The sequence below is a fragment of the Asparagus officinalis genome, chromosome 5 (genome assembly GCF_001876935.1).
Source record: "Asparagus officinalis chromosome 5, Aspof.V1, whole genome shotgun sequence".
NCBI classification, from domain to species: domain Eukaryota; kingdom Viridiplantae; phylum Streptophyta; class Magnoliopsida; order Asparagales; family Asparagaceae; genus Asparagus; species Asparagus officinalis.
The window spans coordinates 45,142,866-45,159,807 of NC_033798.1; the positions used below are offsets into that span (position 1 = coordinate 45,142,866).

Here is a 16,942-nt window from a genome sequence, read left to right on the forward strand (position 1 = left end):
ATCGGTGTTTGGTTGAGAGAGATATCTCACTCATTTAAATGGGGGACCACTTCACATATGGTGTGAGCGAGTGCATAGGGATATGCAACATTGAAGTTATAGGGATTATGCACCCATACAAGCATATCATTTTCTCTCTGCTCTCTCCTCTCTATATTATATATATGTATATAAGATCATATATATATATATGATATCATATGATATATAGTATAATATATATATAGAGAGAGAGAGAGAGACGAGAGAGCCAGAGATGTGTAGTGCTTCGCTACTAACACAAAATAATTGTGTTGGTAGTGAGGTATATATCCCCTCCACTCACTTTCAAAAATGGTTACATTCCCATGCCACTCTTAAACCCATTTGAATGTGTCCCATTTGAGAGTGACGTGCTGAAATTTATCTGCCACCTACTACCAAGCACAAAACTTGTGCTTGGCCACCAAGCATAACCATATTTCTCATATATATACTATATATACTATATATATATATATATATATATTATATAGAAAGAGCATGAGCAAAAATCGGTTGCTGGTACCAAGCATAAATTCTTGTGTGTAGTGAGGTGTTCACTTCTATCACTCATTCATTTGGGGGACCACAATTCAACTCACTGTGAATGTGGATCCCCCATTCTGAATGAGTGGAAGATAATATGCACCTAACTACCAAGCCACAAATTTCTGCTATGGTACCAAGCATACCCATACTCCTGCATATATATATATACTATAATAATATATATTATATATTTATATTATATATATATATATATATAATGAGATTAAATGGAGTCATTGACATAGGGAGATTTCTCCTATACCGTGATGGGCCCATATCCTTACACTAATTGTTTTTAATGGGTGCTAACCAATTTTTGATTCATTTAGCAAAAAACCCCTTGTGTTTGAGATCGCGTTGCGACCCAGCTCATCAAGAGCTGTCGATGAAACCCACCCAACACACTCGTGATTCTATTCTCTGTTTCCCCCAATTCCCACGCCAAACACCTCCCTCCCCGCTCTCGATGACGACGCCGGCAGCCCCCAGCAAGAGATGAATTCTCTTCATTCCCCCCCCCCCCCCCCCCAAATCCAACGCAAACCTACAATCCCCTGCTCTCGACGACGACGCCTCTACTCTCGTCACAGCCCCTTATATATGTATATATATATATATATATATATATATAGAGAGAGAGAGAGAGAGAAATGAGTATTCTTGGTACCAAGCACATGGTACCACAAAATTTGTGCTTCGTAGTGATGTCTCTCATTCTCATCTACTCATTCAAATGGGGGGGACCACATTCAACCCATGTGAATATGGTCTGTCTATTTGAATGAGTAGATGATAATATGCCACCTCACTACCAAGCACAAATTTTGTTCTTGGTACCAAGCATACTCATATCTTTCACACACACACACACACACACACACACACACTGATGCGGCATAAACATGTACCAAAAAGGTTGCAAGTGCACAACCGTGTCAAGTTATAGTATTTAAGATATCGATCCCACGAGGAAGGTGTTTTGTAGGAGAAAATATAAAATCGGTTCTTATGTTGTGTGCGTGACAAAAAGGAGTGATGAGTGAATATGATTGTGGAGAGATAGAAAGAGTGAAAGTGATAGTGTGTAAATCGGTACGAAATATAAGTGAGAGTGGATGTGACAAAGAATGAATATGATCAATAAGGCAAGAAGGAAAAAGAAAATAAAAATCAAGAATAAAGAAAATAAAATTCAAGAATAAAAGAAAATGCAAGAAATTAAAGATGGTGGATTCAATTATAGATATAGGTAATCTAAAATTGAACCCACTTCTTAGAAAAGGGTGATTCCCTAGAGGGTTCTAGCCTAAAGGCGAATCAAACAAAATAAAAATAAACAAAAAGAAAAACTAAACCCAAGAGGGTTCTAGCCTCAAGGTGAATAGTATAAGAAATTAAAATCTAACTACAAAATAAAGTGCAAAATCTAAACTACAAAATAAAATTGCAAGAATTAAATGCAAGAAAATAAATCTACTCTATAAGCATGAAATAAATCTAAGGCAAGAGGGTTCTAGCCTCTTGGCTATTTAACAAGAAAATAAAATCTAAACTACAAGCATAGAAATAAATCTACACTAATAAGCAATAAAAAGGAAATAAAAGAGAAAAAGGAAAGAAAATGCAAACCTCTAAATAATTCTTCATCTCCATCTTCATCATCCAACAAAGAGAAGAAATATTTAAAGTGGTGAAAAAATTATTATTATTAATTGCAACTAAAGTTACAATTTTGGAAGGCCTTCTCAATTAAGAGTAGCCCTCCTCTCCAAAAGGAGTTTACAAAATTTTCACACCTCTAACCCCTCACTCTCTACCCCTATTTATAGTAAACATCAGTGAATGAGAGCCATTGGATCAAACTTGAGCCCCAAGACAAGCAAAATCAGCCATTGACGCGCGCTACAGTAATCTGGCATCGATGCAGGCATCGATGCAGGTATCGATGCCAGCATCGATGCCCACATCGATGCCAACAACGATGCCTACTATTTCCAAATTCTGATTTCACGGATAGCTTCGTCTCGTCGAGATAGGCGATTTTCATATATTATATGTTAAATTCCGCCTTCCGGATTAGGAGATATCGTCGTTTCTTTGTGGCCAACCATTTTGAATATGATTTCTTTTCATATTGGATTTTTGATTTTCTCCGGCTTCTACAGGCTACACGACTTCATTCTGGGCTTTTGGATAATTTGGAAATTGATTTTCCAATGTGCTTCTTTGCTTCATTTCTTCATTTAATCAATGGGTTTTTGTTGAGAGATGAGAGTTTGAGATTTATTCTTCATTAACCTGCAATTAAAGATAAAAACAATTATTAGTAGTATATTTATTCATATAAAATAGATAATAAGGGTATAAAATTGTAATAAAATATGATTATCAAATACCCCCACACCTAAACTTTTGCTAGTCCTCTAGCAAAGAAAATAAAAAGAAAATCCTAACTCACTTTCGCAGGAATCGCGGTTGTATTTAGCGCATACAACAAGCCTTTAAACCCCTAGGTTACCCTAGTGGACGAGTTGTAGTCTCGTGAGGGTTTGCAGTGAATATACCCACAAAATTCGGTCAACTTGCCAAGTTAAAGAAGTCAGTAAATAACTAAATTCACTTGATAACTTTTAGATAATCTAATTGGAGCCAGTTATCACTCAAGAAAACATTTTTATATATAATATATATATATACACACACGCGTGCGTATACATACATACATACATACCACATCATGGTCCTAATCATGTATATATCTAGGGCCAAGTATTATGATAGCGTACTGAACAAGCAAACGGTCCAAGCTAGAACCTAAACCAGCATGCATGATGTCCGTAAATTCTAGGTCAGAGCATAGCATAGCATAAAATGGAAAAATATACGACGAATTATGTGATTAGGACAACACAACATGACTTACTTGCATGCTTAAACTATTAGGCCCTAGAGGGGGTGATTAGGGTCTTATGCTAATCTAATCCGATTATATGCCAATTAAAATTAATTAACAAGTTATCCTAGCAAGTATAAAATACAACAAGATATATGAGCTAGGATAAGCAATATGAACTAAGGGATATATCCTAGCAAATGAGCTAGGATAAGCAATATGAACTAAGGGATATATCCTAGCAAAGAGATATGCTATGAGATATATACAGGGATATACAAATCACACAAGGGTAAGCAAACTAGACTAGATAGTGGGTTGAATAAACAATGAGCAATACACGATGGCGATATAAGATATGAGCATGAAAATAAGTGCGCCAAGCAATCACAAACAAATGATATGATCACGGAGTTCGGTCTAACCACTTGACCTATGTCTCCGCTTCTCACCTCGAGGAGATCTCCACTATCACAACAATCGGGTTTTCTACGTTTATCCGAACAACGTTTACACCACACAATATGGTTTTCTAGTTTACCGAAAACTCTACAACTAACACACTCTTATAATCTCACTCTACACCCTCTCAAGTGTTGAACTAGATGTGTCTCCTTCAAGTGCTCGGTTACAACCTCTCCCTAGGTTCGTCAACCGACGCCACTCCTCTTGGGATGATCCCCGACTCTCGCCACACACTTCTCTCGGTGTACAAGTGTATTACAAAGTGAATCTCACAATAAGCACAAATACAAAGTGTTTGTTCTCTACAATGGATGAGAATGCATTATAAGCTCACTCTCTAAGTTACACAATCCCACAACCCAATTATACTATGAATGTAAATACAATAAGCTCAATGGTTGTGTATGTGTAAACAAAGAGAAAATAAAATCAACTAAACTCAATATGAACACTAGCTTAATAAAATGATAATCAAACAATATGAAATATAAAGTTAGATTGAGTTTAGAAAACTTCTCAATAGATGACAAGAGATGGAGGGAGAATAGTTGATTGCTCAAACTCTAATAGATGATCTCCTCAAGCTCTTGTGGAATTGAATTCTCAAACTCAAACACCCAATTGCTTAAAATCTTCTAAACAAATATTAAACAAACTTAAACCCTTGTTTAAAACTCTTTAAACTTGTTTAAAACATTTCTTAAGTGCCATTAGAAGTATGAGGGCATGGAGTATATATAGGCTCATGAAACAAGCCCAAAAACCCAAGAAAACCAAGCAAAAAAGATAAAATAACGGATATAACAAAATCTGAAAAATATAGCCGTTATGTTACAGTAACCTGCAGAGAGTTTGGCGGTCGACCGCGGATACTGTAGCACTGTATATCAACTTTGTAAAATCAGTTAAAAATAGTAAAACAGGTCCAAAAATTATGAAATTTTGTGAGAATATTCTAGACATGTAGTATGACATGTTAGAGAAAGAATTTCTGAAAAAAACTTTCCCAGTTGAGAGAAATAAATGTTTGAATACAGATATACAGTTTCTAAAAATCTGCTGACATACATGATTTTGTAAAATCAATTGGGCATAGTAAATCAACTCCAAAAATAGTAAAGTTTTGAGGAAAGTTTCTAAACATGTAGATAAACATGTAAAATAAATAATCTCTTGAATATCACTTCCCATTTATGAAAACTTATCTGTTTTGTAAAACATGCACGAACATGTGCACGAACAAAAACATGATTTTGTAAATTCCATTAAACATAACAAATCAATTCCAAACTTGATGAAACTTTGCGAAATATTTATAAGCATGAAAACAAACATGTTACAAAAATAAAATTTTCATTTTCATTAAATATGAAAACCCAAAACCATGCATGTATATATATAACTATATATATACATAGAAACCAAATACGTGTGTGTATATGATATTGAGCTTAATGTACTTAACACACATAATATAAAACCTAAACTAAGTTACCCAAGCTAGATCTTGATCTTCAATAAGCTCCACATAATATAAAACCTAAACTAAGTTACCCAAGCTAGATCTTGATCTTCAATAAGCTCTTCTTGGTAATATTGCGGATGAAGTTTGAACTTGAATCTTTAACTTTGAATAACGTTGCTTCACTCCACAATTCTGCCAACCTCCATTAGATATGATCGTTGAAGCTCTATTCCATCCATCCTCCAACTCGTTGTTTGTCTATAATAAATAGAAATATACCAACACTAGACAAACAATATTAGTGGTAAATTGTTTGTTAAACATCATCAAAACAATACCAACACTAGACAAACAATATTAGTGGTAAATTGTTTGTTAAACATCATCAAAACAAAGAGGCCAACATAAACATGGATATATCATGAATTCGATCCTAATTTTTGAGAGACAGAAAATGTTGCTTTTTTATATGAGATTTGATGAATTGGGTTGAGAGTTAATGGATACCCTCCTAGTGGATCCAACCCATTAAAAAAATAATATGCCTTAACGCCTATTATTTCTCTTAAATTCAAGTCATTACGATAAATTCAAAATAAAACAACTTGATAAACCCAAAAGTTAATATTTAAAAAAGATAAAAATAACAATTGTGACCTTCCACTTGCAAAGAATGTGGCACATGTCAAAAATCCGGAATTCAATAAAATTGGATAGCTCAAAATTATCTGGTTATGATCTACGATTGAAAATGATTTGAGGTGGGTTAGGATCTTTAAAATTTCTAGAGCAAACAAAACCTTAAACTGAAATTTGTGAATTGGTTTGAAAAAATATCAAACCAACAAATGTTTACTTTTCCCGATTGGTGATGAAGTTTACTGATATTCATACCATTATTTTCTTGCACTAATGTCACGGTATCACACAGGTTAACATTGTCAGTTCGCAGCTTGTTTTCTTTATGAGTACATCAAATTAAAGTGAGTCAGATGATAATTAGAATGACAACAAAGTAGACAATAATATGACTAAAACCAAAACATGCAAAATTTCCACCAGAGCAAGACCTCAAGTAATATCCCTGGTTCACTTGTTTTCTTTATGAGTACATCAAATTAAAGTGAGTCAGATGATAATTAGAATGACAACAAATTAGACAATAATAAGACTAAAACCAAAACATGCAAAATTTCCACCAGAGCAAGACCTCAAGTAATATCCCTGGTTCATTTATATCTAGTTCTAGTTTCAGTACTCTTGTTAATGGGGAACTTGCTTTCGTTGCCTGCTCGAACTCTAAAGTTCCTTTCTTGGAGACCTTGATATGTCTGATTGCCCAGTTTGGTTTTCGATGCAGTACTATTAGCATTTGTGGATGACTTTACACCATCTGGATTCTTACTACTCATATCCTGCTACAAAAATCAAAACTCAAGATATTAACAACAAATAGATAAAACAGAGAACACGGATGCCTAAGATAATTAAAGATACAATGTATATGTACATACCGATTGCTTCTTAAACACCTTGTCCATCATAGTCTTCGGCATCAATTTATCATTCCCTGTCTTCTCATTAGCTTGATTCTGATGTTTGTCCAGTGAATCCTTGTCCCTCGCATTCATCATCTTCTCTACAATCCTGCTTCCAATTACCATTGTGCCATTTCCTGAGCTATTATTACTACTATTATTAGCTACCATTAATCTACCCCTTGTTACGTTAGGAGAGCATGATTGCCTCCTCATAGCTGGTTTAATGTTTTCGGACTTTTGCTCGACTGTCGTGCTCCCTGGCTTTCCTCTAGTGGCTGATGTTGCTCTCCCTCGAAAGATAGTAACCGATGTTATCAAATTCTGGGGGGCTTCTTTGGAGAATCCTTCTGGCATTGTCGCTGCTGTGGGTAGGATAGGCCTGCTCAAAGGAGACACACCTCTGCTTGTTGGCTTCCTCTTGGGAGTAAGAGTGTTTGTGTTTCTTGAAATATTCTGTTTGGAAAAGTCTGTAATAATACCTCCATTACTGGTTAGTCCAGCGTTTGATCTACTATTTAGGCTCTTCAGTCCTTTGAGGGTAGTTATAGTGTTTGTTTTCTGAGAGGAAGAGGTTGGTCTTGCACCTACACTTGCACTTGCTCTTGGAGTTGAGGATTGCGAAGAGGTGTCGGATCTCATCGAGGTTGTAGATCTTGAACTTGAGGATTTTGTCCTTTGTTTGGCCTTTGCTTCTTCCATTTTGTCTGAAAACTGTCAAACTTTATGTGAGTCATTTACTGGTTGCATTCACGGGGTTACCGATCATGTGTCAAGGAAATTGGGATGGAGTTGTGAACATTTAAGAATTATTGTTACATCTAAGGCTCCTAAATTTTTCGTTTTCAAACACCGTGCACTTTCCATAAAACTCTATTTACCAACAAAAAAAAAAACACTCCACTGTATCGCATTTCGTTTACTTCTATTCTCTTTTCTCCAAGGAATTCATCAAAAAAATTACAGGTGCAACTTAAGTCCCGGCAGGTTTTGTGAATTTTTTCCTTTTTAAAATTCAATTATAAATATTACCTCAATTATTGAACAAGAGAAGATAGAAATTCAGAATGTTAAACAAAAAGTTCGAAAAAATTGGTAAATCTTGACAGTAAAATGTAAATTTGGTAAATTGTAAAGATAGACTATCAAGTATGATGCTTTTATGTTTGACTAAGTCTCTAGTTTTATAGAAGTAAGGACTTATTTTTCAGTGGGGTTTTTCTAATAGGGTGCCCTAGCCCCTAGGCCGTCCATTAATATTGGTATAGCATATCATATATGCTAATGACCCATTTTAAGTTGCTAATTGTCAATTAAGGCTCCCTTTAATTTGTTCTTATTGTCAATTTACTACTCTCATGTTCATAAAAAATAACATATTCTGGACATTATTAAGACTCAAACAAAATTAAAAGAGTAATGGGAAAAAATTATATTTATTTATTCATTTATTTTATTTCCCTCCAGATAATATTCCCTCCAACAAATATAAAGGAAAAAAAACTCAAATTATCTTCATTTATATAGAAAAAAATACTAAAGAAGTCTCATTATTTTGTAGTTTAAATGAAATATCATAGTTCCACCATAAGTTAAGAAATCCTTGTTGAAATGAGAAAATGTGTTATGCATAGTTCAAATATTTATACGACTTAACATAATTTGCATAGTTCTTTAAATCACTATCTAGAGGGGAAATATTATTTAAAGGGAATTAAAAAAGTGATAAATGGACATAGTGTCGTTATTATTTTAATTTGTTTTTTTATTATTGATAATGTACATTATATGCTGGGTTTTTAATAGAAACATGAGTTTAGTAAATTGATAATAAGCACAAATTAAGAGGAGCCTTAATTGGCAACTAGAAACTAATAATGGGTCATTACTAGAAACTAATAATGGGTCATTGGCATATAGTATATGCTATATCCATATTAACTGGTGCTACAAGGCATTCGTTTTAAAAAAAACCTTCCCAGTTAAATCTCTATATGAAATCATTAATGGAGGAGGTATAAAATTTGAATGTTATAACTTTATTTGGAAATCTATCATTCCAATTAAAGTAAAAGTGTTTCTATAGAATCTATCCAAATATAAGATTTAAACAAACAAAAATCTGATAGTTAGAGGTTGTGTAGCGGGGGATTCCTCTTGCCCTTTTTGTCGTGACTATGTAGAGACAGATGACCATCGATTCTATGAATGCTCTTATGCCAAGGAGGTGTGGGAACCCTTTCTACATATGCTTCAGATTGATCAATGTATTCTATGAATGCTCTTATGCCAAGGAGGTGTGGGAACCCTTTCTACATATGCTTCAGATTGATCAATGGCCACCTAGCTTTTCCTCTACGTAAGGAGGTGTGGGAACCCTTTCTACATATGCTTCAGATTGATCAATGGCCACCTAGCTTTTCCTCTACGTTAGAGTCCTACGGTAAAATCATATCTAATGACAAAGTTAGTCAATTATGGTCAGTTTTGTTTCTAAATTTTTTTTTGGTGTCCTTGGAGGACACAAAATAATTTCATCTTCAACAAGACATCAATTGCTCTGCAAAAGCTAGCTTCTAATATTGCTTAATTTGTCATGTTCTAGACAATGAACACACACAAGAGGAGAGTTTTCATCATTAAAGAAAGAAGGTTTTAGAGTCCAGTACATGAAGAAGATGAAGCCCTGGTGGCACCCAACTTCTAAAGTACTTTTGCTAGTTTTGTTTTAAATCGTAAACTTTAAATCACTATATAGAAGGGAAATATTATTTAAAGGGAATTAAAAAAGAGATAAATGGACATAGTGTCATTATTATTTTAATTACTTTTTTATTCTTGATAATTTAAATTATATGCTGGGTTTTTAATAGAAACATGAGTTTAGTAAATTGAAAATAAGCACAAATTAAGAGGAGCCTTAATTGGAAACTAGAAACTAATAATGGGTCATTGGCATATAGTGTATGCTATATCCATATTAGCAGGTGCCCCAAGGCATTCGTTTTAAAAAAACCTTCTCAGTTAAATCTCTATATGAAATCATTAATGGAGGAGGTATAAAAATTTGAATGTTATAACTTTATTTGGAAATCTATCATTCCAATTAAAGTAAAAGTGTTTCTATAGAATCTATCCAAATGTAAGATTTAAACAAAAGAAAATCTGATAGTTAAAAGTTGTGTAGCAGGGGATTCTTCTTGCCCTTTTTATCGCGACTATGTAGAGACAGATTACCACTGTTGGGGATTCAAAACAATCAAATTGAACCCTTGCCCTTCTAGACCTTGTGTTTGAGAGTAGGAAAGTAGGAAAAATCACAGCAAATAAAAGATAAAAAATTGCAGGAAAGTAAATAAGAAAGAACACACCAGATTTAACGAGCTTCGGTAATCGTGCCTACGTCCTCGGGAACCACACCACACAATTCTTTGATTAATATTGAAGAAGATTACAATGCCCACAAATAGGATCTAATCTCTCTGAGATCTCTCTGAAGAATTCTCCCAAAACCCTTTTTTATGTCTAATCTCTTCTAAGGCGTTCCATATATATATAAAAAACCTAAAACCAAAACAGACTAGGAATTCTCAAACCAAAAAAACAAAATAGATTAGGAATCCTAATAACTTGTTACTAAAACAGATTAAGAATCTTGTTACCCAAACAAATTAAGAATCATGTTACCAAAACAGATTAGGAAACCTGCTATCTAACAATTTGTTTAATTCCAGCTTTCAGTCTACATCCCTTAGACTAACAATCTCCAACTTGGAGACCAAAGCACAATCAACGAGCTCACCCGAACTCTCCCTTCTTCGTAAGCATCCTTATACATAGAAAAAAATTCATTCTTTAATCATCATCAACCCGACGATCCCGACGATCCTCCTGGTGTGGCTTTGCCTTCATCTCCTACGCGTGAAGGCCAACTGAAGTTGCGCACAACTCCAGTTTGTTAATGATCACTGCTTTCGTTAACATATCTGTAAGATTTTGACTCCCCAAAATCTTCTCTAGATGTATCTTCCCGTCCTCAATTAGTGTGCATATAAAATGGTATCGTATGTCGATGTGTTTTATTCTGGCATGATATATTAGATTCTTGGCAAGATGTATAGCGCTCTGGCTGTCATGATAAAGAACTCATCTCCATTGCTTCAGATCCAACTCTTCCCGACACCCGTTCAACCAAATCATCTCCTTCCTTGCTTCAGTCACCGCAACATACTCAGATTTAGTTATAGACAAAATTACAATCTTCTGTAGATGTGAAACCCAACTCACTGCTGTCGACGCCAATGTATAAACATATCCCATGGTGTTCCGCCTTGTATCATGATCATCGACGAAGTCCGTATCCACGTATCCCTATAATACCAACTCCTTCCTCCTGAAATATAGTGGCTTGTCCGTAGTCGCTCTTAAGTAGCGCAATATCCATTTTACAGCCTCCCAATGCTGCTTTTCTAGATTGTTTACAAACCTACTCACAACTCCCACTGCATAGATAATGTCCGGCCTCGTGTAAACCATCGCGTACATGAAACTCCCAATGGCCGAAGAATATGGTACTCTACTCATATGCTCTCTATCTGCATCTGACTTAGGCGATTGTTCTTCAGATAGATTGAATTGGCTTCTAAGGGGCGTGCTAACAACCTTAGCATTCTGCATGTTGAACCTCTGAAGTGTCTTCTTAATGTATTCAGTTTTACTCAACCTCAACGTTCATTCAACTTTATCTCTACTGATTCGTATCCCTAGAATCTGTTTCGTTGCACCCAAATCCTTCATAGAAAACTCCTTTGTCAACTGCTTCTTCAAGTTGTTTATCTTCTCTAAACTCAGTCCTGCAACTAACATATCATCAACATACAATAACAATATGGTAAAACTAGACTCGAATCTCTTGAAGTAGTAACGATGATCTGAATTGCATCTTCTATAACCATTGTTCTGCATGAAGTTGTTGAACTTATTGTACCACTATCTCGGGGTTTGTTTCAGTCCGTACAAGCTCTTTTTGAGCTTACACATTATCTCTTCCTTTCCTTATTTAATGAAGACAACATGTTGCTTCATATAGATTTCTTCATCCAAGTCACCATGAAGAAAGGCAGTCTTCACATCTAACTGCTCAAGGTAGAGATCTTCTATAGTTACTAAGGTTAACACCACCCTAATGGTGGTGAGCTTCACAATGGGGAAAAATATCTTTATATAGTCCACTTCTTACCATTGTTGGAACCCCTTCACGACTAATCTGGCCTTGTATCTCTTGCTTCCATTACTCTCCTACTTGACTCGATAGATCCATTTGTTATGCAAGGTTTTTTTCTGTTCAGGTAGTTGGACTAACTCCTATGTCTCATTAGTGTGTAGAGAATTCATTTCCTCTTACATCGCATGCTCTAACTGCTAAGATTCACTCACTTGCATAGCCTCCTCATAGCATTCCGGTTATTCACTATCTGTCAAAAGCAAATAATCAAGTGATGAAAGATATTTAGGATTCGGTTTGGGTACCCTATATGACCTCCTAAGATCCACGCCCTGGGTAGTAGTCTCTGCACCTGGAGCCTCCTCTGTTCTTCAGTCAGAATTGACTTTGTCGCCCCCATCTGGAAGTTTTTCCAAATCCATGTACTCGGATCCACCTGTATCCATAGTGCTGCTCCCACTACTTTGGCTATCATTGGCACTGTTCCTGTTCTTGTACATCACCTCCTCATTGAATATCACATCCCTTCTTCTGATGATCTTTCTATTCTTCTCATCCTAAAGACGATACCCGAACTCATCAATGTCATATCTAATGAATGTGCATTCTGTGACTTAGCCTCTAGCTTGTTCCTGACATGGTCACTGATATGAATATAAGCCACACAACCAAATACTCACAAATGTTAGAGATTGATCTTCTTGCCACTCCAAACCTCCTCTGGAATCCCGTACTCCAGTAGAACTGATGGCCCATGATTAATCAAGTAAGCTGTCGTATGTATCGCATCCGCCCAGAATATCTTAGGCAGACCTGTATGTAATCGCATGCTCCTGGCATGCTCTGTCAATATCCTGTTCATCCTCTCTACAACGTCGTTTTGCTACGGCATCCCTGGAGTTGTCCTCTCCAAACGAATCTTATTTAGAGCACAAAACCTCTTGAACTCCTCTAGATCGTATTCTCCACCATTGTCTGACCTCAGACACTTCATTTTCAGATCTGTCTCATTCTCTACCATGGCCTTCCACATCTTGAAGATCCCGAACACCTTTGACTTATGCTTCATGAAGTATACCCACACCTTCCTCAAGTGATCGTCGATGAAGGTGACATAGTATGCCGAACCACTAAGAGAAGACACGCTAGTTGGACCCCATACGTCAGTATGAACTAACTTTAGCTTCTGAGCTTTAGGTAGACTTCCACCCTTTTGGAAACTAACTCTCTTCTCCTTCCCAAAGATACAGTCCTCGCAAATACTAACTTTCATGGATTCGATGCCGGTTAGCTTCCCCTGTAAATGTAAAATATTCATCCCCTTCTCACTCATGTGTCCCAATCTATTATGCTACAGATCTATACTCTCTTTGCCAGTTGCAATTGTGAGGATTACTCGCATGTGAGGTGAGGTAGAGAGTTCATATTTTGTTGCCTCGGGCAGCAACCATAGCACCATTTGAGATCCTCCACGAATTCCCGGTGAATGTCGAAATATAGCCTTCTGCTCCAAGCTGACCAACCGAAATAAGATTCCTCTTCAGTTTCGATACGTGCCTTACATTCTTCAAATTCCACTTAGAGCCCTTCAACTGTATTTGCACATCTCTTCTTCCAACAACACTACAGGGTTCATTATCCCCAAGTATACTTTCCCAAAGTTCCCTGCTATATAGTTATGAAGAAGCTTTCTATTAGCGGTGGCTTGAACGAGGCTTCTGAGTCGATGACCCAGGAATCAGAATTGTTGTCTATAGCAAGGATCAAGGTATCGTGCATGATATGAGCCTCTTGCTCATTCGCATCATTCTTTTATGTTTTACAAGCAAAAGACATATGGCTCTCATGGCCATAGTTCCAACACTTCCTTTTGATAGGCCTAACTTTCGAGTTTGACCTCTTCTTGTTTGACTACGACCGATTCCTATTCTGATTCTCCTTCTTCTGGCTTGTGCCTATTTGCTCGAAATTTAGAACTGAATCTGAACCTTCTGGTTCAGATGATTTCCTTCTAACCTCCTCAGATAGAATCATGCTAACAACATCGCTCAGTTTCAACTTCCTTCCTCGCCGAATTGTTGACTGCCGTCACACAACCTGCCCAACTATCCGACAACTACAATAGAATTAATAGAGTCTGCACTTCGTCATCGAAAGAGATATCTATGAAAATAAGTTGATCAACAATCGTGTTGAACTTGCTGAGGTGCATTGTGAAGGAGCGTCCTTCTGCCATCTTGAGATTGAAGAGTGTCTTGACAAGATGCACCTTGTTTTGTGGTGGACAGTTGCTCGTATATCTTCGCGAGTGCTTCCATAAGTCCCACCGTCTTCTTCTCCTTCAATATGTTGTGTGCGACTGTCTTGGCGAGCGACAACCAGATTTTCCCTAAAACCTTCTTATCCAATATCTCCCAATCCTCGTCTAACTCTTATTTCTTCTTTTTCCCTTAGCCTTGCCCATCAACGGGTGCTACAAGTCCTTCTGGTATAGATAGTCCTCCATCTGCGACTTTCACTAGGTGAAGTCTGAACCGTCAAACTTCTTGATCTTAGATTTTCTTTCCTCTGTCATGGCTCTCTCATAATCCTTCTGAACGAAGCTATAATAACAGTTATTGGGGATTCGAAACAATCAAATTGAACCATTGCCCTTCCGGACCTTGTGTTTGAGAGTAGAAAAGTAGAAAAAATCACAGCAAATAAAAGATAAAAACTTACAGGAAAGTAAACAAGAAAGAACACATCAAATTTAATGAGGTTCGGCAATCGTGCCTACCTCCTCAGTAGCCACACCACATAATTTTTTGATTAATATTAAAGAAGATTACAATGCCCATAAATAGGATCTAATCTCTTTGAGATCTCTCTGAATAATTCTTTCAAAACCCTTTTTTATGTCTAATCTCTTCTAAGGTGTTCCATATATATAGAAAACCTAAAACCAAAATAGAATAGGAATTCTAAAACCAAAAAACAAAATAGATTAAGAATCCTAATAACCTGTTACAAAAACAGATTAAGAATCATGTTATCAAAACAGATTAAGAATCTTGTTACCAAAACACATTAGGAAACTTGCTATCCAATAATTTGTTTGATTTCGGCTTTAAGTCTACATCCCTTAGACTAACAACCACTTATTCTATGAATGCTCTTATGCCAAGGAGGTGTGGGAACCCTTTCTACATATGCTTCAGATTGATCAATGGCCACCTAGCTTTTCCTCTACGTCAGAGTACTACGGTAACTTCATATCTGATGGCAAAGTTAGTCAATTATGGTCAGTTATGTTTCTATAATTTTTTGGTGTCCTTGGAGGACACAAAATAATTTTATCTTTAACAAGACGTCTATTGCTCCGCAAAAGCTAGCTTCTAATATTGCCTACTTTGTCATGTTATAGAGAGGGAACTCACACAAGAGGAGAGTTTTCTTCATTAAAGATCTGACAAAAGAAAGGAGGTTTCAGAGTCCGGTACATGAAGAAGATGAAGCCATGGTGGCAACAAACTTCTGAAGTACTTTTGCTAGTTTTGTTTTGAATTGTAAACTTTAGCTTTTCATATTTTTTGACCGATTGTTAAGAACTTAGGCTTGTCAGCTCTTAAACTCTATCTAGGATGCTCTAACTCTTTTAAGTTTACAAGATTTTAGTTTTTACCTTCTTTAACAGATTCTACGGTATAATTTTCAAGTGAGCTCTAGGACATCGTAATCTTTTCTCTACGGGGTCTGTTAAGCCCAAAAAATTAAAAACCTGCAACCTCAATTTAGTTTCTTTATATTATTAATCCCTCTTGTATATATAACGAGAAATAGGTGATACTCCTAAAGGCACCAAATAGTGACATGTGTATAAGTTATTTTAAGGAGAATTTTATAAAAAAGACCATTTTTTAAATTTTATTAGATAAATTGACCTATATTTATATAATTAGCAAAATCGAACTCTTTTCGGCTAACTAGTCAAAAAGAGGTTGATTTTGTAAAAATAAAACTTTAAAATATACGGAATTACTAGTCCCGTGTATTTAGTGATGCCTAATTACATCATAATAAAATTTAATTGGTGTCTTGTATTTTTAAAAGTTTAATTAGCATATGATTAGCCAATACTAATTACCCAAGACTACTAGTCACGTATATTTTAAAAATTATATTTTGCAAAATCGATAAAAAAGGTCAATTTTGCTAATCAAACCATAAAAGGTTGTTTTGCTAATAAAATTTCAAAAATAGTCATTTTAAAATAAAATTTCTTATTTTAATATTAAATTAGAATTCTTATATGATGGGTATTTTCTATTTAAAATTAGAATCCTCATCAAATTAAAATCTATCTAAAATTAGAAAATTCTAATTATTATATATAATTCACTTTTTTTATATATAAAGGAGGGATTAATATTTTGCTATTAGATTTACATTTTAAAAAAATGTTATATGGATCTCCTAAAGTTTTTAAAAGATAAATTTCACTAAACCTTTAATAAGTTTAGTCATTTGGTACTAAGCCTCCAAATTTTTTGAAACCTTAGATAAGCTTCAAAATTTGAGAAAACCATCAAAATATTCTTAATTTTTACACTTAACTCCATAAGGGCACTACGCCATAATTTTAAACTAACAAAAATTATCCCTCATGGCCAATATATACCTCTTAAATCTTCATATTTGTAGATTAAACTGTAAACACAAATAATTATTATAAATACAAAAATTATAAATAGCCATTTGATAAATATGAAACTACAAACAACCCCTTGAAAAATATGAAAACCACA

General features: G+C 35.3%; 1 protein-coding gene across 1 annotated transcript; it reads right to left on the minus strand.

Moving 5' to 3' along the window:
* On the minus strand, positions 6,483–7,204 carry LOC109840758. Its single transcript, XM_020409507.1, has 2 exons — positions 6,908–7,204; positions 6,483–6,808 (listed from the first exon to the last, which is right to left on the minus strand). Exons 1-2 carry the CDS (start codon positions 7,145–7,147, stop codon positions 6,623–6,625), a joined length of 426 nt encoding a protein of 141 aa, XP_020265096.1. The 5' UTR covers positions 7,148–7,204; the 3' UTR covers positions 6,483–6,622.

Bases quoted from the DNA above. Each gene is read 5' to 3' on its own strand.
- LOC109840758 (XM_020409507.1), bottom strand. From the start codon at position 7,147: ATGAGGAGGCAATCATGCTCTCCTAACGTAACAAGGGGTAGATTAATG. The intron at 6,809-6,907 runs GTATGTACATAT...TTTTTGTAGCAG, and splicing joins AGGTGTTTAAGAAGCAATCG to GATATGAGTAGTAAGAATCC.